The sequence below is a fragment of the Dendropsophus ebraccatus genome, chromosome 10, assembly GCF_027789765.1.
Source record: "Dendropsophus ebraccatus isolate aDenEbr1 chromosome 10, aDenEbr1.pat, whole genome shotgun sequence".
In the NCBI taxonomy this organism is placed as follows: domain Eukaryota; kingdom Metazoa; phylum Chordata; class Amphibia; order Anura; family Hylidae; genus Dendropsophus; species Dendropsophus ebraccatus.
In genome coordinates this window covers 16807812-16833779 of record NC_091463.1, presented here as the reverse complement: position 1 = coordinate 16833779, position 25968 = coordinate 16807812, and the positions used below count along the sequence as shown (strand labels likewise).

General features: G+C 43.3%; 1 protein-coding gene across 1 annotated transcript in view; it reads right to left on the bottom strand.

Moving 5' to 3' along the window:
* COL27A1 (collagen type XXVII alpha 1 chain) overlaps nucleotides 1-25968 on the bottom strand; it is a 225796-nt gene that overhangs the window by 178459 nt on the left and 21369 nt on the right. The window contains exons 2-5 of the mRNA XM_069943643.1: nucleotides 17908-17978; nucleotides 14574-15874; nucleotides 5845-5898; nucleotides 2151-2204 (exon numbers count right to left, since the gene is read on the bottom strand). Coding sequence (XP_069799744.1) covers nucleotides 2151-2204; nucleotides 5845-5898; nucleotides 14574-15874; nucleotides 17908-17978 — 1480 coding nt within the window. The remainder of the gene's footprint in view (nucleotides 1-2150; nucleotides 2205-5844; nucleotides 5899-14573; nucleotides 15875-17907; nucleotides 17979-25968) is intronic.

Genomic DNA, 25968 nt, shown 5'->3' with positions numbered 1-25968 from the left:
CACCTGACTCTCGGTATGGCGAGCTCCTTTCTCATAGAAGCGTATAGAGTTCCTACTGCGCATTATAGTTGGTAGATACACAGAAATCTGGCCGTCAGCCCTGCTTTATCACACTGATCCCTTCCTGAAACAGACAAGTTATGTCTGCACCAATAATTTATAACCTCAACTTGGCTGCAGGAAAAGTACATTGTGAAGACTGGGGATGAGTGGGAATACTATATGGACACTGTGAAGAGGAAAATGTTACACATAGAGCCCCAGATCTGGCACCCGCTATCTGACAGGATCATTATGCTGCCAGGCACATTCTTGATCAATGGAGTTATTGCATTGAAGCTAGAGGTTTCCACTAGATGGTGCTATACACAGGCTGGGGGCTTCCCTTGTTAGTGGGTGATGCTGTACAACTGTTACAGAGCAGCCTGAAGACTAACGGTCCCCATACACTTTCTATATCTGATCATCCGGCCATCAGTAATCTCTCCTACCTGCCGCTCGTCCTCCTCATACAAAGGAACATTTGGCATGGGTGAGGGTTCCTGTGTTTTTTATATGGGCCAGAGCCAAAGAGCTCTCTCAGCGGCTTATCTCTCCTTAAACAAAGGGGTCACCCCTCATTCTCAATCATGCCTGGCCCCTACCACCACCGACATCATCTGTTGGTGGTTGTTCAGGATCGAAAAGCCAAACCCATATGGGTTAAGTTGACAAATGTAAAAGGTGTATGGGGACCTTAAGAGCCAAAGAATCATGTACAGAAGCCTGTTATCTGTTAGATAAGGTGGTGATGCTGATATTTATACTTAGCACTTATACACAGGATAGGCTGGGGTCTGACTGCGGGGACCTCCATTGATCACATGATCACAGTGCTCCCTTGTTCCTGAATTGACAGCGTCCACCACTCCATTACCTTACTATGAAACTTTATAAGATAGAGAAGCACTGGCTATCCTGCACAGTCCCATATACAGTGAATGAAGCAGCAAATTTCTTAGCAGATTTGCTGTGAATATTGTCCCTAGTATATCAGACCAGAGTGAGAACAGCCAACCTGATGTCTATGTCCTGTCCTTGTATCTAGGATCAAAGAAGCTTGGCTCTGCAGATGTAAAACAAATGCACATTCCTGGAGTCGCCACCATTTGTCAACCAAAAAACAAACAGGGGCACACTTGTCACTTGTATTTTTAGGAGAACATTGTTGGTTATAAATAGGGGAACAAACAAGATGGGCCATAGGGGCAGCTATCTATGTGGAGCAGTGCTGCTTGGCTGTGCTATGACCATGATCCTTATACCAGTTTGTAGAATACTGGTGTCATTTGCTTTAATGTGACTGTAATAATCGATTTAAGGCCATATTACACAACACGATAATGCAGGGGAAGTGAGCGCCCACCTGTCAGCTCAGAGCTCACTTCCCCCTCGTTCTCCACTCGCTGCCTGTGCTTTTACACACGCAGCAGACCGCCACTGCACAAATCATGCTCTTTCAAGATGTTGACATACCACAAATTGGCTGATCGAGGCCTTTTAACATGTCCTATTACACAAAACGATTACTGGCCAGTAATAGGCCAGGTCCAACCGATAATCGATTAGTGCAATAGGTACTTTATGGCAATTTGCAAAAACCCGAATTATCACCATTTGAATCCCGCTGCCTGGACAAGATGGATGCAGCCTGAGGACTGCCTGGGAAACATGGATACAACCATAGGCTGTATCCATGTTTTCAAGACAGCCCTAGGGCTGTATCGATGTTCTCCAGCCATCAGGAGTCCCATGCAGAGGTAATATATGTGGCTTAAGGGTACAAACCCACTTGACGTATTTGCTGCGTGAATCAGTCTTAAAAAAAAACAGGCAAAACGCAGGTTGGCTTTATACAATTGTTCTGGGTTAAAATACGCAATTGCGTATTTTTGAAGCGTGAAGCTTGTTGTTAGCAAAGCATCAGTTGTTAACAACCTGTGCGAAAAACGCATGTAGCTTCACGCTTCAAAAATACGCAATTGCGTATTTTAACGCAGAACAATTGTATAAAGCCAACCTGCGTTTTGCCTGCTTATTTTTAAGACTGATTCACGCAGCAAATACGTCAAGTGGGTTTGTACCCTAAAGCTTGTGATACAAATACCGACCTTAGGTCCAGGATGTCCAGGTGGGCCAGGATTTCCGTGAGGGCCAGGAGGACCCTAAAAAAATAGAAAATAAGATATTTTTTCTTGTGTCATCAAAGCCAGCAACACCAGACTGATAATACTGAGGTAATAACATGCACTAAACAGTTAAAAACACTCAATGTAAATGGGGAATAAATCACTACAAAACACACAACATTACATTACTTATCCTGCACTGATCCTTAAAATCGTACTCCAGCGAAAATATATATATATATTTTCAAATCAACTGGTTTCATAAGGTTATATAGATTAGTAATTTACTTCTATTTAAAAATATTAAGTCTTCTCATACTAGAGTGTTAGGAATGTGACTTTGCACTCCTCGGTCTGTGGCGGGCGGCTAAGGAAGCGCTGAGTTTCTCTCTGTGTTTGCACTGAATGAATTGTGTCTGAATTGTGTTTTACTTTTCAGCCACACCTGCCTTGCCTGATGTCTGGCAGTGCAAGGGTTACTGCACTGCTAGGTCTGTCCTCACTTCCCTGCTGGCTATTAGTTGTTACTAGTCCCAGCTCCCCTGCTCCTTTCCCAGCGTTCCCTGTCCTAATCCCCTTGCTATTGCTCTGCCCGTGTTCTGACCTCTTGCTTGACATCTGACTATCCGCTCTCTTTCTGATTTTGTACAGCGTTGTCCGTTAGGTTTTGACTCGGCTAGCTGACTATCCTCCATTGTGTTTTGTTTGTCTCTCTACGTTTTGTGTGTTCACCTACTCAGTGTAGGGACAGTTTCCGTGGTTGTCCGCGACCGTTTAGGGTCACCCGTGGCAATTAGGCAGGGACATTGGTTGGGGCAAGTTTCAGGGTTCACTGTCTTGTCCTTGTCTCTCTAGCCTGACATGGAGATTTTTAAATACAAATACTGTACTACTTCCTATACTTATATAGTATTTGAATTTAAAAATCTCCAGTCCTCAAGTACTTATCAGCTGCTGTATGTCCTGCAGGAAGTGATGTATTCTTTCCAGTCTGACACAGTGCTCTCTTCTGCCACCTCTGTCCATGTCAGGAACCGTCCAGAGCAGCAGCAAATCGCCTTAGAAAACCTTTCCTGCTCTGGACAGTTCCTGACATGGACAGAGGGGGCAGCAGAGAGCATTGTGTCAGACTGGAAAGAATACTCTGAGCACTGTTTCTCACCAGTTGAAAGAATTTTTTTTTGCTGGAGTACCCGTTTAATTCCTTGTCTGACAGCAAAGACATATAACAACACAGGCAGTATGGGTTTATATGGATGCATAATATATACCATCCTATAGATCTCATAGCTGGCGCTATACATTTCCAATAACCCCTTAGGGTTCCAGAATCATACGGATGAATATAAATATGTTTAACTTCTTCCCTTTGTACATCTGCGCACACTATATCATCTTTCCATATAATAAAACTACAGGCACGGCATGGTTACACCCTCCACCCCCCTCTATAATATGTTTGCACTACAGTTTAGGGAATAAAACTCTGGATGTGAACAATGAGAAAACTGTCCAACCCCAAACTCATCCAAGCTGGCGAGCTGAGGGCTGAACTGTGAGCCCGGTACTGAGCGCCGGTTACCATGGACATATCACACAGCTACAAGCTGCAGGAATCCTGCACACATGTGTGAAATAGTTCTTGCACTGTGTGGCGGTGTAGTATTTTCATTTACACTACGACAGAGAAGTTTAGTCTATGACCCGGCTCAGGAGACAATGGGGGACATTTATGAAAAGGAAAAACAGTGAGATTGCCAATGGCAACCCGTCATATGGCTGATTTACTCACCAACCTGCCCGGGAAATAATGCAATGGCGGCACCCACATGTTTACCGCTTATAAATGCCCCTCATTGTGTGAATGAATTACGACATGTAGTAGGCACCATCAAGCAACCTAAAACATCACTTCAGAACTTTATCCAGACTTGCCAAACTAAACAAGACGTCCTAAATCACTGATGCTTAATACTCCTTTGTTAATCTTTGGTGTAACCTTTATAGCGGTGGATCCGTAGACCGGACCGGGAACCAAGCATGACCGCCATGTCTATTCTAGTAAATGTCTCCAGCCTGTAAAAGCTGTTATTTTTTCTATTGGAGATGAGCCAGTTATAGCATGAGCCATTGTGTGGCACTAGAAATGATTGTAATCCCTGCAGGAGTCAAGGGGGAGGAGCTCATTTAGTCTCAGAAGATAAAACACCCAGGCTATGAAATGGTTTAAAGGACCTTTGTGATTTATCACAACTTTAGAATATAATTAATTTATAATGTGTTTTAATCACTATCTGTGGCTTAAGTGGCAAGGAGGTGTGGCTGGAATGGCAGGGGCGTGGCTTAAATGGGAAGCTAACAAAAGGTTAGAAGACTGTTCCTGCTGTTATTATGTTCCCATAGAGCACAGGACACTGGGAATGGAGGCAATTTTTGTACCTTCATCCTCAGCCTTTGTTTTATTAAAGGGGAACTCCGGCAAAAAAATATATATTTGAAATCAACTGGTGTCAGAAAGTCATATAGATTTGTAATTTATTTCTATTTAAAAAGTCTTCCAGTAATTATCAGCTGCTGTATGTCCTGCAGGAAGTGGTGTATTCTTTCCAGTCTGACGCAGTGCTCTCTGCTGCCACCTCTGTCTGTGACAGGAACTGTCCAGAGCAGCAGCATCTCCCCATAGAAAACCTCTCCTTTAATATGCAAATCAGGTGTTTGGGTGCACAAGGGGTGGCACTACAGCCCTCATCAGTGCACCAATCCGTCCCACCCATCCATTGCCTCCTTATGAATATTCATTCAGTGATATTAATGTGTGATGTGATATCTTAAGATCGAGGGCCCCCACCATTCTGGCCTGCCGATAGGCGAGCCATTCGATTTACGCAGTACAATGGCACTTGTGTCTTGCTGTATGTAAATGTTAGATGACATCCCATTTTACACTGCCATGTCAGGATTTGCCGTATTTACTTAACCCGTTTCAGTGTATAGAATTGTTGTCGAGATCACTATGCTATGTGGCTCCCAGTATGGCTCATATGACCACATTATATAGATTCATACTGGACACTCTGTCAAGTCCTGAAACCAAATGACCATTTTAAAGTGTACCTGTCAATTAGAAAAAAATGTTGTTGACATCATAGATATCTTGGTCGGGCATCTGTGTATTCAGCGGCCACTAGAACAAGTGGGGAGAGAGTATTTCTTTCTTGACTGGATGGCCTCATACACTGACATTGGGAGTCCATCATGATCTTGTAGCAGAGCTGTGAGAGAATGTGTGCACTTTTCTAGCCTCATTCTAGCGATCGATTGAGGTCCGAACCCGCATACACGGACCGATTAAAACAAATGCACGAGTTCCCTAGGAACCAATCACAGCATTGCCGACACTTTCTTAGGCTGGGTTCACACTGTGTTTTTGCAGTCCAAAAATGATGAGAAAATGGATGCAGTTATATGCCATACATTAGAATGCATTTTTCCATTGAAGTGCATTATTTAAAAAAAATGCTTCAAAATGGATCCTTTTTTAAAATTTAATTTTAACCGAACACAAAACCGTGTTTGACTTCGTTTTTCTGCAAAAACTCAATGTGAACCCAGCCATAGATGAGCTTAGGGTCATCGGTGCGTCATTGGATTAAACTATGATCATTGCTGTACTTACTCTTGGGCCTCTTTTCCCAGGTGGTCCAGGAAGTCCCGGTGGACCAGGTGGTCCCTGCAAAGAAAATAATATCATAAATATGCGATCACTATACATGAAGAGTCAGAATACAGCAGTATAATGGGCATGCAATGCTTTTTTACGTAGGTGTAGGTGTTGTATGGTTATGCCATAGCATTATGATTAGTAGGAGACCCTGCCGATAGAGGAAACCGGGTATATGCAGTATTTTTCCCTGTAACCTCATGCAGGGAACATCAATACAACTCCACAGGGACTTAGATGGGCACCACAGTGGCTCCTCTATTTGGCAGATCATTGGTGTCCCTGTAGTCAGACTGTCACTATATACGGCGGGAAAACAGACAACTTACTACGTGTTAAAAGGGTTACCTAGAAGAATAGGCCATCAATATTAGATGAATGAGTTCCCCCACTGATCGCTGTGTGAAGGTGCCCTTATTGTCTACCAGACACAGTACTGCAGCCCATTCAAACATTATAGCAAACCTTATCCACCCACCGCACCCCTCCGTGCCACCATACTCTTCATCCTGACCTTTATGATCCCCTGACACTTGATATCTTATCTCCATCGTATCACACCTCAACTCTCACCAAGATTCAGGCCTGTTTTCCCTCAATCCCTATATCCTTACACCTCTGACAAGTCTGGAATACAGCCTCTTATCTCAGGGTTTCCTCCTCACACTATACAGCTATCCTATCACTGATGCCCTCTGACCTCTGTATATTCTCCATGGAGTCCAGGCAGAACAGGAAAGTAATTCAGGCAATATATTGTCATTTACAAAACCAGAATTTTCTCATTTTGCATCAATACGTTCTCGCTGTGTGACAAGCTGACGTTAGGCATGGCCGCTGTGAGGCTAATACCTGCCGTGTATAGATGTAGTGCCGCAGGAGAGGGGAGGCACCCGCATAGTAATGACTCCATCCATAATTAACTCTTATACTAATAGATGGCAGATAAATAAAGGGAAACTTGCCAAGAAAAAGAACTACATGAATAAATTAAGATAAGAAAACAAACATCTAGGAATAAAAGAATTGTCCTTTTAAAGGGGTACACCAGCAAGAAAAAAAATCTTTCAAATCAGCTGGTGTCAGGATGTGCCAGAGATTTGTAATTTACTTCTATTTAAAAATCTCTAGTCTTCCAGTTCTTATCAGCTGCTGTATGTCCTGCAGGAAGTGCTAGAGTCTTTCCAGTCTGACACAGTTCTCTCTGACACCTCTACTGCTCTGGACAGTTCCTGACACGGACAGAGGTGGCAGCAGAGGGCACTGTGTCAGACTGGAAAGACTACACCACTTCCTGCAGGACATACAGCAGCTGATAAGTACTAGAAGACTGGAGATTTTTACAGTAAAGTACAAATCTATATAACTTTCTGACACCAGTTAATCTGAAAGAAAAAAAGTTTTGGCCCTTTAACTCTCTCCCAGACAGCAGTAAAATTGTCCAATTTTGGAGTATTTTATTAACTACAAGACTAGAACTCGAAACCCGTTTCTAAAGAGATAATCCCAGGATTAAAAGTTCACGGCATAGGTCTGAATACAGGATGCCCCACCAATCACGAGAAGTCCCAGAGTGTGAATGAAGCAATGGCTAAGTATGGCCACTCAGCAACTATTGTTCTTAGGATTTCTGAGGGTCCCAGAGGTGAGACCCCCAGGGTGGTTGCATATTAATCACCTATCTTAGATAGATCAACCCTTTTTTTGTGGAAAAACTTCTAATACAGACTTACCAAATATTAATGCCATCTGAAATGCCCTGAGGCTCTCATTCATTTGAATGGGAGCTCCAGAGCGTTACCACATGAAGAGAAGTGAGTTGTCACTTCATGTTTATATAGTGCCCATTGTCCTATTGTAGTCAATAAGAGTGTTTTTTTTTTTTTAGAGTGACACTGCATGTTTACACAGATATTGGAGCGTTTTAAACCCAGGGTTTTGCCTGTGTGAAAACATGTTCACAGTAAGCAAAACAGCCTGCTTCAGTGTCTCTATGGGATGGCTCACGCACCTCCGATCCCACCACTCTCCACTCAAAGAATTTACCAGTCAATTCTTTGGGCAGACAGCGGAATCCGCCTGACCATAGAATGGAGTCTATGGGACATTCAGAGTGCCAAGCGGGAGCGCGCGGGGACGAGCGGCGGTTTCCGCACAAAGTTATCCGCAACATTTACTCAGTGTGCATATACCCTGGCACTGGGGCAGGCAGAATTCCGCGGCGGAGCTCTCCTCCACCTGTTTTGCTCAGTGTGAACATACGACCGCCTCTGATCTACAGGCATTCAATGGCACCAATATCTCCAATGGAAAATCGATAACAGCTCTGCATTAAAATTTATAAAGTTTGGAGTGGATTCTGTAGTATGGCTTCAGACAACCTTTTTCCGCCCAACCAGACTTGAAACAGATTTTGCAGCAGCTGTAGACTCCCGACGTGGATTCCAAGTCAAGACATGTCACGTTTATACAGTGTGAACGTCCGTCCCCTGAATATGCCCTAATGGGATCATCCTGAACGGTCATTAGAGAGGTTTAAAGGGACCCTCTAGAGCAGAGAAGTCTCAGCAACCATGAGAGATGAAAAAGATCCCATGCACAATATATTATGGAACGGAAACTTACACAACGCTCATGACTGTATGATAGTCAGAAGACCTAGATGGCCTAGATCGCCATCTTTTATACCAAACTACTGCCTATGACTCAAAATATGGACCTTGTAATATGTTAGCTTCACCTCATTTTTAATCTCATAAAGAACATTACTGGGCTGAATCGGCATGCTCTTATGGGTGAAATTTTCCCTCTTTATAGTATGAAACGCTGAGGAAAAAAGGAAAATAGAAGCCGTTCTTGTGACTTGTGCGGATATTCGACAAAATGGAAATATTTCCTATGACATATGGATTTAATACACAACATCTGCGACTGGGAGGGCACTACACTCTGTGAGAGACGGCTGCATTATACAGCTCGCTTATCCTCATATGCGGGGCGCTTATATGGCTTTAATAAGCGTGCACATGGGTATTTATATGTATAACTGCAAACACGGCTTCCACTTTTTGCACTCTTGACGTGGAGCGTGGCCTGCCGAGCACTTGGACAGGATGTCTGTGCACTTGGCTCGCTGACTGGGAATGTGACTTTGTGGTGACTTCTCGACTTGGTCCTAATAAATCGACATGTTAAAACAATATATCACAAGCTGAATATATTTGCGGGCAAAATGTCTTTCCCCTAAATAAGGGATCAGGAGCCTTCATCCCTCCAGCTGTTGCAAAACTATATTTCCCATCATGCCTGGATAGCCAAAGTTTTAGCTTTGGCTGGTCAGGCATCATGGGAAATGTGGTTTTGCAATCCCTCATCACTGCCCTGAATAAAGAATTTTTTTTCCAAAAATAGGGGCCCATGGACATGGCGTATTACAGCCCTATGTCACCTATTGTAGTCTATGTTCCTCTGGTTTTAAGCATAGAGATATGGAAGGATTTTAAGTCATAATGTTTCGGATTACGTATAGATCGGACACATTTCATCAGACGCCATATTACTAAGGTAACCTTCCCTGTCTGACAAAAAATCTATTCAGCTGGTTCTGGTACTGAGAAAGTTGGGTGACACCCTATATGGCCCTATATGACCCTATATGGCCGCCATTACAGCCCCCCCAACTCCGTAGGCCTTGTTCACATCTATATTCTGCACTACATTGCAGGTTGAGGGTATGTTCACACTGAGTAAATCAGGCAGAATTTCGCAGCGGAACTTCCTGCCTGTCTCAGTGTGCCATAGCTTGTCTATGGGAGAGCGCACTCCTCCGCTGCCGTCGCTCTCCGCTCAAAAAAGTGACATGTCTATGGCTGTATCCATGTTTTTCCGGACTGCCTAAAGCTGCATCCAACTTCTTCAGCCACCAGTGTTCAATTCCCGAATGATCGTATTCAAGCATGCTCCAGTTGCGCTAATCTCTAATGGCGCCATATTAAAAGGGCCAAGCATAGTCACAAAGGAACTATATTCAGTCTATTGAACCCTATGGTGACACTGCAGTTTGCAGTTTACCATATACATATACATCATATATACCATATTTCATATACATCAGTGTCCTAGCACAGATTATAGATGTGAACCAAGTATTACTGACAAATTTACCATGATACACTATGTTGTTCATCCTTGTCTTTCACTGATGAGTCAATCACTGCAGGTGCCATAAAGGCGGCCATATTGACCAATGACTATGTATATATCTCCTGTGAGGCCTATTGCAGCCATTTATGATTACTGCTTATAGAAACCTTCCCTATTCTGCAGTCAAAGAATAAACTTATGTCTGTATCATGGAGCCATTATGAGACTTCATTCTAATAATAATGTATATTAGTTACTTAGAAACTAGTGATGTCCCAGAGAGGGCGTCCATTTTATAACAGTGGCTGAATCAGCATGCGCAGCTGATCAGAGCAGCCAATCAGATCGCTTCATACATTTCCAAACCTGAAATAGAAAAGCTGTAATCTGATTGGTTGCCATGGGAAACACCTCAGTTCCTTGTCCACCATTTTATACATGAAGCCCAATAGGCTGTATAATTATGGCAGGATATCGTTTAATAGTTCCATAGAGACGTATTTCTCCCTTTCTTTGCCTCACAAACCATCATGCATTATACGTGTCTTCCATAAATACTATCTATCTAGGTAGAGCCACTGCGGTCTATGGTTTTGTTAAAATGGCCTTTGGTGAATGGTTTTGGCATATAAGCCAATAGGCCTACTGACACAAACCCAAAATGTAGGCACTGGGCCTCTCATTGTCCCAGGGTAGATGGTGCTGACTTTTTTACACTATATGGGATCCTATTGAGTGGTCCGTCCCTTAAAAAGCGATATCAATGGCTGACATATATGACACAGGTGTCAAACTCGCAGCCCTCCAGCTGTTGGAAAACTACAATTCCCATCATGCCTGGAAAGCAAAAGCTTGACTTTGGCTGTCCAGGCATGATGGGAATTGTAGTTTTGCAACAGCTGGAGGGCCTGAGTTTAACACCCCTGGTCTATGGCAATACTTTGGCATATGTCTGGTATATATGTCCAGGTACATTCATGCTGCATCCCCCATCATCCCCCATGGCAGTGGTGCAGGGTTGGACTTATATCTGTGTCCATATTACAACCCCTTCTCTATCCACTTCAAATGGGGCTGTATCCCAATGACATCACCTGTCCATATGCCTAATAGGGTATATTGACATTTTGGATAGCATTAGTGGAGAAGCATTAGTGATTGAACATCCATTTGAATGATGGGCTTGTAACACTATATTTCACCTGTCATGTCCCATTTTTCAACTCCCAAAAAGGTGCCCGTGTACCTTATGCTAATACAATATATGGTTTATGGGGGGTCTCCTATAAAGGGTCACCCCTATGCGATCTATGCAACACATAGGATATCATCCCTATTCCTTGGCTGGATGTTATAATAGCTGATTACAATATGGCTGCCGTATGGTATTAATTAACCAGTAGAACAGCAGAAGAGATTCCATATTGTTCAGATTATATGTAAATGGTAAAGTCAACACTGGGGATACAGTCTGCTGGTAGCAATACATTACAGATACATAGACATTAGAGATTGTAATTCTTTTGTATTGTGCAATATCTGCAGACCACCCTGAACATATCCCATATTGACTATCAGTATCCAGGCTACGATGTAAGAAACACAATAATTCACATCCATTCCCGCTATCGAGCATCTGGAGGGCATCATAATTGAGCCCTATAATGTAACAGAAGAGATAGCAGAGGTTGGTCGCGACTAGCAGCCTGTAGAGCGTCTATTAATGTTAGTAAGAGTGCGGCCGCTGTTGTTCTGGACCAAGCGAGGGAAAGTACGAGGGATTTCCCTGGAATTAATGTTCACAGCTGAACAATTGACAAAAAAAAGTGATTCCTTGGTCGAGACCAGGAGGAAATGAGCTGTGATCTCACCGGTATATGCTGCCAGCAATGTGTGTGACTCACTCCCCGGCCAGAGTGTGCACTAGTATGTTTCAGTCTGTGAACTGCAGGTCACTAGTGCTGCACCTGGGCTCTCCGTACTGCCATGGCGTCACTTTTCTGGCTCTCAGATGCATAGGTGAATGTAAGGGGGATATTCCAGACCTATGTCTTCCCTACAGACACAGTAACGTGTAAATAAAACTTATTTTGTGCAAGGGCACGGCCATGGTTACCTGCCTTGCCCCCGTAAGCCTTGCTTCCACCAATATAAAGTCGTACAATATTAAACCTTACTAGGTTGTTGGTGGCAACCCAAAAGTTAGGATTAGGCTAGGGCTACATCGTCTTTGGTCACACAGCCGTAAATCACCATGTTGCTCTGCCTGGATTGTGTTCTTTGTCCTTCTACAGCGTATTTTCTAAAGACCACTTAATTGCAAGGCTAAGGCTAGGGCCATACGGCAACTATGGCTGCAACCCAGGCCAGTGCATATACAGATAAAAGAAAGCATATTCCAGGAATCCAATAACATCCGGTAATTATTGTAGAAAATTCATGTAAAAAATCGTTACATACAAAAACGCAAGTTCCCTTGCAATGCTAAACACGTCTTTTTTACATGATTTTTTACATGAATTTTCTACAATAAATACAGAATTTTATTGGATTGCTGAAATACGCTTTCTATTATCCATACTACAACACCTAGTTGCCCACGGGTGAGGTCTTGTGCATTCCTATTCTGGTGCAGTGAACACCTATCATCATTTCAGGCAAGGATTGTTGAAGTAGCAGCGGTAAAACTTTTATATATATATATATATATATATATATATATATATATATATATATATATATGTTGAGGCCACTCAATAGCAAGGCTAGGGCCATACTGCAACTATGGCTGTCACACAGCTCACAGGATACTGCATAACCACTAATAGAAATAAATAAGGTTACATTGCGACCCACAAGAAGCCATGACCATGACCCAAGATGGATTCCTGCTTGTGACCACTTGTGGGCTGCAATTCTACCGCATTCCCTTTCCTTAGCTGTAATGCAGCTAAGGAAAGTGAATGCACATCCTATTTGTTGATCAATGTCCATCAATGACTGGAGAACAGGATGTAGCAGAGGCGACCAATACTGCACACAAAACATAGCTAATGTGGAACTGGTGGTAAGGGGAAACTCATACATTTCATACTTGATGTGTAATTTTTGCACTGAAATCCCTCTACAACAATACTATGTTAGGTACAGTACTATGTATAGCCACATCATTCCCTCTGCAATGCAATGAGTGAAAGCTGTGGCTACAGTCTGGATTTTAGATTAGTGTAATTTTCACCATCACTATAGTGTTCCCTGACTGCCTTCAGCTGTCAGGGCATGCTGGGAGTTGTAGTTTTGCGGCAGCTGTTTCACATCACGCCTCTGATGATACAATCACTAACGTCTGCTGGTAATTTACTCCGCTGCAATAATCTCCATTTCTATCCCCTCGCTCTTGAACCACGTAAATCTCTTTGCAGATCACAAATGTAACATCTGCTATTTGAGTCCATCAAAGTAAAAGCCTTCCGATTTCTTGTAACATCTATATCGGGCAGCTATCGGAAACCTCTTAGACAACACTCTCTATATGGTACTTCTAAAACGACGCAACCTGCAACACGTAATCTAACATAGTCTATCACTTGGGGCCACATACATAACACACGTAGATTTGGATGCAGATTTCAGGCCACTCTGCATAAACTCTACTATGTATGAACACTGCTTTAAAGGAGTGCTCCAGAGAATTTTTTTTTTATTTCAAAAGTTATACATATTTGTAAATTACTTCTATTTAAAAATCCAGTATTTCCAGTACTTAACAGCTGTTGTATGGAAGTGGTGTATTTTTTCCAGTCTGACACACTGCTCTCTAATGCCACCTCTGTCCATGTCAGGAACTGTCTAGAGCAGTAACAAATCCCCCAAAGCCTCACCTGCTCTGGACAGTTCCTGTCTTGGACAGAGGTGGCAGCAGAGAGCACTGTGTCAGACTGGAAAGAATACGCCACTTCCTGTAGGACATACAGCAGCTGATAAGTACTAGAAGACTGGAGATTTTTAAATAGAAGTAAATTACAAATCTGTATAACTTTCTGACACCAGTTGATTTAAAAACATCTTTTTTCTCCGGAGTACCCCTTTAACCACCGTGTAGCCTCAGCCTTAATTGTAAAAATGACATCTCAGGAAATTAGTAGGACCTATACTGTATATTTTAACTTTCAGACAAATTCCAAGCAGAGGGGGTATACCCCGTTAAACAGAAAAAAATATTACAATCCTATCAAGCATCAAGACGTAACATTGGGAGCCATGACATAATGCAAAGTAACACCAAATTCAAAGACCTCCTTAGTTTACGAAGGTGTTTTAGTATGAGGACCACCATAATTAATAGATTGTTGTCTGCACCTACCAAAATCAATGGGTTTAGCTAACACATGTCTTACGGGTATGGGGGTCTGCATTCACTACAATGAAGGTGTCTGTGCCTTACGTTATGTCAATGGCAGGAAGAATTGGAAAACCTAATAGATATTAATATCTATTGCATCATGTATCATACATAAAAAAAAAACAGCGGATCCACTTACTGAGGTACCCTGATCCCCTTTGGGCCCAGGAGGTCCCATCAAGTAAGGAAATGCAGTTGGGTCGAGCCACAGGTAATCGTGAGTGACGGGTATGCTAGTAAAGGAGGTGTGATGGAAGCCAGATCCGGGTTTAGTGTAAGGCACTGACGTGTAGACCTTGGGGATCATGGTGGTAGGCTTTGGAGTCGGAGTACTAGTCCTTTTCTCCAATACTTGCTTTGGGCTGGTGGTGTTTGTACTCCTCGGAGTCGTGGTGCTTTTTTTAACCTGCTTAGATGAGGCAGCTGTTGCCGGAGGCCTGGTGGTTGTTTTTTGGTAGGTTATTTTCTCCGGCTGTTGCTTCTTGATCCTTGTGGCGTTATGGCCGAGCGATGCGCTGAGTTTGGTTACCGAGAGTGGAGGAGAAGAAGAAGAAGAAGAAGGAACAGGCGCGGATATCCTGAGGGCCATGGTGGCAGTCCTGGTTAGGAGACTTGAAGAAAGTTGCGTGTCGGCTTTACGAAGGGTCGGCGAGGTTGAGGAGGGCACGGTTGGTGTTTTTATCGTTGGCTTCACAGAAGGAATCTTAACTTTGGCGCTGGTGGTCAAGTTTGTTTTTTGAGGAGCAACGGTGGAAAGATTATTTAGAGATTGTAAGACCTCTTGGATTGGAGACAAGATGGCTTCTTGGGGTAAGAGTGGGATGAGAGGCGGCAGGTTCGGCCGGTAGGTATCCGCTTGCCTGCACTGCTTCTTGAGATATTTACAGTAATTGTGAGCTGCCTTGGCGGAAGGATAAATATCAAACTGGCAAATAGCACCTTCAAATTGTATAGTCTGCTGGTTGAGCTTCCCCAGCATGAAGACCCCATCAGAATCCAACGTGTCGTCTTTCTTTATATGCAGACTGGCATTAACTCTTTGCTTCCCACAAGAAGTATATAGAGTCACCTTTTGGCCTTGAATATCAACGGCCATATTGTGCCACTGGCCATCATGGACATTGTAATCAAAATATACAGATTGCTTGTGACCCACGTACACTATAATTTTCCCCGGGATGAACTGCAACCCGAGCTCAAGTTTTTTCTTTTTGCTTCGGACAGCGAATAAAAAGGCATTGTTAATGCGATGCGAGCAGAGGCTCAGCACCAGGGTGAGGTTGGTTCCTAAGCTCGGCGGTATGACGGCAAAGATCGGAGCTTCCAGACGCGCTCGCTGGGTCAAAATGACTCCCGACTTAAATTGTATGACCCCTTCGGGAATTGGGCGGCTGGATGGCTTGCTTCCCATGAGGCCCAACTTCTGAAGAACGTCCACATCTGAAACAAAAAAAACCAAAAACATAGGTTACAAGGATGTGATGGGATCCGGATCGAGCGTAACAGCTACAGACTATACAACAAGCACACAGTCACACGGGCCTATGGCGCATCCTACTCAATGGCTGCCAAGCAGCTGCGGCTGCTTCTGGTTTTTAACAAGAACCAGTTCAAGGGTATGGAGAGCCCCAGGCAAACCTTCAGACTTCCGTTTCCTTCTATGTTGTGGTCAGGATGCCAATCACGTATCAGGATGTAAGAGATAAAGGAAGGAGTTCAAAATGGACATAAAGGATTTACTGTACACAGTATACAGCCAGGCCGAGCCTCCTATCATCCCTTCATCTCTATACGACTGTACAGCAGGGTTCCTCAACCTCAAAATCTACAGTTTTTGCAAAACTACAACTCCCATCATGCCCTGACAGGCTGTCCGGGCATGATGGGAGTTGTAGTTTTGGAACAGCTGGAGAGCCAATGGTTAGGGAACACTGTTACCTGAACCCAATGGACCCCGTCCAAGTAATTTTCTTAGATCCATCAGACGATGGATCTCAAGGTCATAGCTTCCATTATAGATGCTAACATTCGGTCTTGTTCACACAATGTATCCTTGACAGTATAGAACTTCTGTATTCTGCGGATGTGGGGAGTTTGATGTTCCTGCAGCTGTTCTTACTACTCATCTTTTGTTCTTACCCAAGAGCACATACAAAAGACTGTATTATAGATCCAGGTTCTGTGGATATAATACAGCGCCTATGTTGCTAAAATGTTATGCTGATATATACCATGATGTACTCCAGTTGGTGTAACGGACAGGCAGTCACCTAGGCAGTCTACTGGTGACTATGCCCGCTCCATTTACCAAACATTTCTAGGCTGGACCCTCGATGTAATATGGCTCTCATGTGTCACCCCACATGTATACAGCTTTCATGGGTTCATAGAACTGAAGGCTGTGCTTTGAGAATTTCCCAATGTATTCCTAACTAAGACACATGCTGCTATACAGCCATATAGTACGGTATGTCACCCACAGGTTGTTTTTACTACTCTATACTATGATAAAGGTATACCAGCCCAATGTATACAGCAGACAAAGGGCTGGGACATATGTTACTATATAGGCATACACTAGGATATGTCACCCATAGGCCCCCATCGTAGAATACACCACACTGTAAATGTTTTTCACTGTATACTTCTAATAGTGTAGTTTAGTACACAACTCCATACTATTATGAAAGTATACCAGCCCAATGTATACACCAGACAAAGGGCTGTGACATATGCTACTATACAGGCATACACTAGGATATTTTACCCATAGAATATATACCGCAATGTATGTGTTTTACTCATATAAAATAATGTAGTTTATTACACTACTCCATAGTACGATGAAGGTATACCTGCCTGTCGTAGGACAATCTATTGGCCTCCATCACGGATACGTTGGGCCATATAGGCCTGGAGTTTTATGGCACATACACCAAGATGTCAACTTGAGAACTATTCGCACTTAATGGAGGCAATTGTGAGAAAAAGGAAAGCTCAAAGGTCAATATAAAGGAAGCTTTTGATGAATAATTATTCACAGAAGAGGTAACTGAGGGTCCTACGGCTCAGTGGAACTCAATGGACCCCATGGGCCGTCTTGCCCCAGTTTTACAGTAATATATGAGCATACTACCCCCATGTTCTTACTTCTCCATTATGTCCGCAGTCCCCCTCCTTCATCCCGTCTGGTTCCTTTGTCCCCTTATGTAGACCCCCAGATGAGATGCATTTATGTTCCCCTCTTTGATTCACTTCCTTTAATTTCTATAGCAATTAGTGGCGGCCATTTTTTCCCCCCTAACCATGAAATCCAGTATTCAATATCCTGGGAATAACAACCCTGGCGGTGCGGGAGAGGACGTGGCGGACAAGCAGCTGTTTGCGTCCGGAGAAGAGCGGGTGTGTTCATACGGCACAAGCCCTCCCGTCTACCCCAGATCTGTACGTTCATGACATCAAAAATCGTTTACCTTCAGCTGCTCCCCGAGAAATCTCCAGGCAACAGGAAACATATAAAAGAATCCAAAGAAAGAGCGATCTCCTGAAAGAGAAGGAAAGGGACATAAGTCTGATGAAAATGGTAGAAACAAAGCTGTCATGCATTATTCCTATCAATCCCACCCCCATGCAGATGCACGCTGAGCTCAGATGAGCGTGCATGTGATCTGGATGAGGGGAGGGAAAAAGCTGCTGCCATACATCTCCGGCAGGTTATCTCACCTGAGAGAAAGAGGATGTGAGATGGTGATGCCCCCCCATACACAATAACCTTTACCAGTAATACTATATAATCTACTTACACCAAGACTATCAAGACTTTTAGTCACCTGGTGTCAGAAAGTCATACAGACTTATAATTTACTATTTAAAAATCTCAAATCTTTCAGTACTTCTCAGCTGCTGTATGTCCTGCAGGAAGTGGTGTATCCTGTCCAGTCTGACAGTGTTCTCTGCTGCCACCTCTGTCCATGTCAGAGAGCAGTAGCAAATCAACTAACAGCACTCTGTCAGACTGGAAAGAATGCACTACTTCCTACTGGGCATACAGCAGCTGATAGGTACTAGAAGACTGGACATGATTAAATAGAAGCAAATCACAAATCTGTATTATTTTCTAATAAATATTTTTTTTATATTTAGCTGGAGTATCCCTTTGAGGGTGCATTCACACCTACAGGATCCGCAGCAGATCTGCAGCAGATCCGCAGCAGATTTGATGGTGCAGATTTGATGCTGTGTTCATTTATTTAAATAAAATCAGCTGCAGATCCGGTAAGTATGAACGTACCCTTAAAGGTTATAGAGCAAAATGAGCTGAACAGATTTATATATACGTTTGTGGGGAAAGATTCAGGAGACTCATTCTGGAGTCCAGTGGGTGGAGCTACACAATGAATGACAGCTATCTGTATTTGTATACTCATCCCTGAATTGTCCCACCCACTGGACTCTGAAGAATAAGCAAACATTTAGATTAATAAGTTATTATATTTAATCTTTTCCTGTAAAACTATATATTGATCTGCTCAGCTCATCCCGCTCTACATGTTTACATGTTTTTCACGGTTCCCTTTAAGTATGCCCTTTAGCCTGTATAGGGACAGCTATGTATAGCAAGTTTACATCTTAGCTCAGTGATCATATACCATTGTGCTTCCACATACTAAGTACTGGTGGGTTGTGGGGGTCTTGGGTTCCTACACAAGGGGTCTTCAAGGGGCAAATCTGCACCATTTAATAAGATTGTTATGATATTGAGGGGATTTTGTGCTTGACCTATGGCTTACAGTGAATTTAGCATCCCCGCTTTACAGTAGCAGTGACGGTCATGAGGAATCCCACCAGACCCGCAATTTTCATAAGCGGTGACACTGAGTCACCGACACCAGCGGGAAAGGTCAGAGAGACTGAGATGTCTATTCTACTAATACAGCTGCTTACACTACATCATATAGAGCACAAAGGGCACCCTGGAAAATCACGACAATATACACCCACCCCGGGCAGAGCCGCAGAACACAACCCATTGTTATACTGGCACCATGAGACTTTACCATTCATAATGCTCAGTTCAGATTAGGGTTATACTGTTCCCAGAAGGTCACGGACGAAGCACCTCTTACCCATAATAACAAATGACTTACATTTCTGCAAGCCATATAGCAGTGGAAACAGGTAGAGTAGAAAGGTATAAGGGTCAGGGGCCCACAAGTGCTGGGAAATATGAGGTATTATGGTAAGGGGGCTATAAAGAGAGCTCAGACTCCAGCACATGGTTTTTAAAAAGGTTGTCTGGTTTTTTTCCATTAAAAAGGGTCCCTTTAAATGACGCGGATCACCAGAAGTTGATCACCTGCAATCTGTAGAGGAACCTTGCAGCAAGTGTAGCACCACCACTGGTAAAATTAAAGGGGTTATCCAGCACTACAAAAACAAGGCCACTTTCCCCCTACTGTTGTCTCCAGTTTGGGTGGGGTTTTGAAACTCAGTTCCATTGAATTAATTACCAACCACACCTGAACTGGAGACAACAGTAGGGGGAAAAGTGGCCATGTTTTTTTGTAGCACTGGATAACCCCTTTAAGCATTACACACTAAAATCAATGGGCTATGACAGGTCGGGTCCTCCAGACACTGACGGACAGAAGATCTTTGATTAATACAGAAGTGTCCTAAGGGCATCCTTATTCCCTTAAAGGGGTACTCTGGCATTTTTTCCCCTTCAAATAAACTGGTGTCATAAAGTTATACAGTTTTGTATTTTACTTCTATTTATAAATCTCCAGTCTTTCTATACGCATCCTGTGCTGTATGTCCTGCAGGAAGTGATGTATTATTTTCAGTCTCTCTGCTGCCACCTCTGTCCACGTCTGGAATTGTTCAGAGCAGAAGAGGTTTTCTATGGAGATTTGCTCCTGCTCTGGATAGTTCCTGTCACGGGCAGTGGTGGCAGCAGAGGGAAATTTGTCACACTGGAGAGAATACACCACTTCCTGCAGGACATACAGCAGCTAATAAGTACTGGAAGACCGGAGATTTTTTAAATAGAAGTAGTTTACAAATCTATATAACTTTCTGACACCAGTTAATTTCTAAAGATTTTCTTTAGCCGGAGTAACCCTTTAATTCCTTAGTATGCTGTTTCGATAAAACACAACTCCAACAAAAAATAAAGTCCAAGTCTACAATTGCTGGGAATAACCATACAGCTTGTTGGTCCTACAGATGTAACAAAAGGAAAGAGGAATTTTTCCCAGAAGCGAGGGCAGAATGGAGGATCGCACCATGGAGCATGCTCTGCACGTTCTTGGCCATACTCCAAGTGCCAAAACATTGAAACACACACTTTGGCACGGAATAACAAGAGAGTGGAAAAACTTAATCCAGCTCGAAGATGCCCGGTCAGTGACTAATGAAGGGTATTAATTGTCTGATGATAATGGATGGCTTTTTCCAACCGTCTGAGAATATGCAGAGAATTCTGTCCTTCTATACCGGCCTGTAATAAATCATATACATATACGGAACTGCTGTACTGTATATATATATATCACATCAGATCTTTATAAATATGACAGTAACAAGTGTAACAATAGGGGTGAGGCCGTCCTTAGTTCCAGCACAGTATATGTTCCATTATATATGTTCCGCAATCTAACCCTAATGTAAAGGCGAGCTCCACTTTTGATACAATATACTAAAGAAAGGTGGTTAAATAGTAATGTTCCAATGTAATCCTATTGCACTAGGACCTTCTGGAGACAAGATGGTGGTTACTATAGAGATACAGTCCATTGGCAGGCCATGGGGGCAACTTTTATTGAATTTCAGATTCTTCAAAGACAAGAACAATTTTCCATAGGCGCATAATAGGCTTATGTGGTCCAGAGATGTAAGTGGTAAAAAGTGATAAGGAAAGCCAGACTGCAAAATCCGTGCCCAGATCTGTATGTTCGGTACCCGGACCCGAACAGACTTCATTGCGGAAGTCTGTGTTCAGGCCCAGCATTCCGCTGTGAACCATCAAAATCAAGAACAGTCTGGCCCTTAGGGGGTTAAGTGGGGATGCATAGCATCCCCACTTAACCTCCTGCCAGCCAGACTATTCTCTGTTGAGGGGGCTAAGCGGACACTGCAACAGTCGACGCTGAAAACAGAAAACAGGAGCCGAGTCCAGTAGAGTAAAGTAAAATCCCGCCAAAAGAGAACAGTCTTACTGCCCCTTGAGGGCAAAACTGTATCTTGCGGTTCATTCTGAGCCAAGTACAGATACCTGAACCCTTTTTTTTTTTTTTCAAGTTTGTCCAATTCCGTCACACCCAAACATCTCTGGGTGGTCAGTCATATACCTAGTGCTCATTCATATACCTCTCCTACTGAGCACAGTAAGGGTGAGTTACAAGGGGCCATCCATTGCATGTAACTTATCAATGAAGAAGGAAATCTGTACATGCCAGCACTGTGGCTGGTGCCACTAACAGACAATATGGTGGGCACTGCCATATATTCTTCTAGGGCACCCAACATGGTATTTAGGAAACAACTGAATGGAAAAAAAATGAATGCAAAGGTGTCCTCTGTCTTTAAGGAGCATCATTTTAAATGGAGAAGGGCACATTATTATGTCTAGTTCGTCATATGCATTATAGAAGAATAATACTTGTGGCTACACAATAACCGGATGACGGTCACACGAGCGGGAAGGAAGTCGCACTCATTTTGACCATGAAAGGTGACAGAGACCACTGAGGTCAGCTCCATCACACCGGTTTATGAAGAAGCTCTCGGAGGATACCACGACTCACAGGAAACCAATGAGCTCCCTTCCTGGAGTCCACTCATTGCACTCCTCCGTTCCCTGCCATAGCATTGTGTCATTATAAACAGCCAAGAGGCATCCTGCGCTCGGCCTGACTTTGTTAATTCTCTCCAAGAGCCGTCTGCCAAGAAACCGGCGCAAAGTGCTCTGTGATTTACATTTTCTCCAAGTGTTGCTTTCACATTTAGGTCGAACATAAACAGTTCCTTTTTAGTCCTTTTCATCTGCGGACTCCTCCATGTGGACGTCCCGAGTTCAGAGGAACGGGAAGGCCCCGGGGTCTTGTTCTTCATTACAGAACTAAAATACCATGAAGGAAGCACCGGGCCTCAACACTCGGGGCCATGTGCAAATGAGGCCAACACTCCCGCAGGAGAGCATTTAGTCTGTGTGGGATATTCTAACAGAGAAGCCTATGGAAAATACACATCAAGTCCAATCTGTGTTAACCAAACAAGACACTGGCCGCATCCATACAATATTGGTTCCATATTTCAAATGGAAACATTGGAGCACAGTGTGGAAATAGCCGGTGATGTAATAGTCTCAATGGGAACAACAGTTTGTCTAAGCAACGCAAACATCAAGCCCTCACCCCCTCCTTCCTCTTCTAACCCCAAGAGTATTACAGGTGGTAACACAATGAGACCTGATGACAGCATGTTAATGGGGGCCAGATTTATCCTCCACGTACAAGCCGACACATGGGGCCTACTCAACAAGGTGTCCAACCTCCCCGTCTGAACAAGATTTCTTCTGAAACAATATCAGTAATAGCCTATACACCAGTATATTTTTAGGACAACCAATATGGCGGCCATTATGACTTCAGCGTTCACTGTGATGCACACAATGGCTGCCGCAGATTGGTCATTACAGGGTATGAAGGTCCCCATACACTTTATACTTATGTCACACATGGTGGGTTCAGTCGTCAGCATAAAGTGTACGGGGGTCTCCACCGACAGATAATGATGGAATTGGATGATGGAACCCATTTGTTCTTGGAAAGATAAACTGCTGCCAGAGCTGTCTGGCTGCCGCTTTTCCCTCGCTAAAAAGAATGAAGGAACGTTCTGCCACGTTGAACATTCATGTGTATGGAGACAAGGAGGGAGGACAGGAGAAATAACTGTTGGCCGAAAGACTGTTCGCCAATAGTGATGAGTGGACTTGCCGAACTATTCACATTCAACAACGTTTCTCCGAACCTGAATGCTTGGCATTTAACTCCCGACGGCTGGAGGTGTTATCTGCCACCCTAGAGAGTCCTGGAAAACACAGATACAACCATAGGACGAATTTTGCCGAGCCCGAACAGTTCAGCAAGCCGCACAACCTATACTCTAAGGCTGGGTTCACACACAGTATATTTCAGTCAGTATTGTGGTCCTCATAGCAACCAAAACCAGGAAAGGATTGAAAGCACAGAAAGGATCTGTTCACACAATGTTGTAATTGAGTGGATGGCCGTCATTTAATGGCAAATATTTGCTGTTATCTTAAAAAACGGCCGTTGTATTGAAATAATGGCAGGTACTTACCATTACATGGCGGCCATCCACTCAATTTCACCATTACGTGAACATAGCCTTTCTGTGCTTTCAATCCTCTCCTGGTTTTGGTTGCTATGAGGACATGACATGAGGACCAAATACTGCCTGAAATATACTGTGTGTGAACCCAGCCCAACAGTTATTAAAGTATTGGAGTATAGCCACCTTAAGAATACATGTTGTTTTGTAGTTTCTAATGGTGGGTCCATCAAATAAAGGGAGGGTGTAGGTACGGGCAGTGCAAAGGTTAGCTGTTTTACCCCCGTCCTGAAGTTTACAGGTGCCCATACAATTTATACTATAGAAGTGTTTTCGCTTGACAGTACAAGGTATATGTGGGCCTCACAACTCTCCACCGACAGATGTCAGTGGAGACAGTGTTCGGGCTTGATGAATTTTCACTGCTCAACCCTTTTGTTCTGTGAAGTATAAGCCAACCCCAGAGCTGTCCAATAGTGACTTACTCCTACATTCCCCATACACCACACATGCGCATTTAGCTGTGCCTAATAATCTAGGTTATGGGGAGACCAGGGGGAGATACCAGTCAATGAAGGTGTATGGACAGGCTTCTGACGCATATTCCATTGAATCTAATGCCATGTCAAAGTTCACACGTTCCGACACAGGATTTTAACCCTGCATCAAAAATGTATTTCCTTCTTCATCGAAGTCAATGGAACTTTGAAAACTTGCACAGAATTTCCAAATTTTTTGGAATGTGGAATTTAAAGGTGGATTTTCTTGCCAAAAACATCCAAAATCTTACTCATTTAGGAACATACCCATATGGGTGCCCAAAAGGTCCCTCTGCCCTGTATGAACCAGGACTACAGATGAACCTACAGATTTTGCACTTGGGAACTGGGAGCACAAGTATCACGCATATAATATATGTCAATGCGATAAGGGTATAATGTGAGCCTAAGCCAATGGTGACTAACTTGTGACTCTCCAAGGGTTGCAAAACTACAACACCCATCATGCCCTGACAGCCTTCGGCTGGGAGTTATAGTTATGTAATGCCTGGAGCGCCAGAGGCTGCTGCTGGTTTTGCACCCTGTATCCACGCCAGCGTGTTTGACTAAGAAATTGAAACAGCAAACAAGTAATAAAGTAGGATATAAAGGTCGACATGATATAAGGATGTAATGCTGTAAACTGATGTCAACTGTGGTTTCAGGGCACATTAAAAATGAAGTATATCCTCTTAAGGGCTTATAGGCACGCAAGCATCCGGCCGATGACAGACTTATATTCGCGCTTCTGAATTTTTTATTCTTGCCAGAACGAAAATCCAACATTAGACATAAATATAAGTGTAGCTGCGGTTATAATAACCCGTTTGGATTGTAGACAGACTCTGGACAGTTCCTGACATGGACAGAGGTGGCAGCAGAGAGCACTGTGTCAGATGGTAAAGAATATACCACTTCCTGCAGGACATGCAGCAGCTGATAAGTACTTGAGATTTTTACATAGAAGTACATTACAAATGTGTATATCTGACACCTATTAATTTAAAAACATTTTTTTCCCCGGAGTACCCCTTACAGTCAAATCTGCAGGCGACGTGTTATACAGCAGAAAGAACTAAAAAGATTCATATATAATACTGTGGAGAAAGATTCAGGAGAACTGTATTTTATTAATCAAAATCTCTGCTTACATTGGGCTTAGGAGTCCAGTGGGCGGTCCTAATAGGTGACTGGTTGAGCAGCAAGTCAAGTGCCTACCCTCAGGGCTGTGAGGGAGCTAGAGCAGTAAGTAGTCTCTCCCCCTTTTGTCACACAGCCAGGGTATATTTATCTAAATAAAAGTTAAACCCAACAAACCCTTTAAGCAATTGAATTCAATTTATTATGTTCCCGTTGGCAACTCTACAATCAGGAGCTGAAGGGGGCATCAATCTGGGGCAACAAAACTTGTGCTGCGCCTTTAAGACAGGCCGTCCCACAGTCACTATAAACAAAATACTTTTTTCAGGCAACATTTTCAGGATTTCCGTGACCTAAAAGTGAGAAGGGAAAGGGGCAATACAGATGAGGGGCCAAAAATAGGATTTACATCTAAGGGAGCGGGTGATGACAGCTGGCACTGACAAGTTGGTAGTCAGACTTCATCCAAAAGCCACCTTAACCACTTAAAATCCTGTG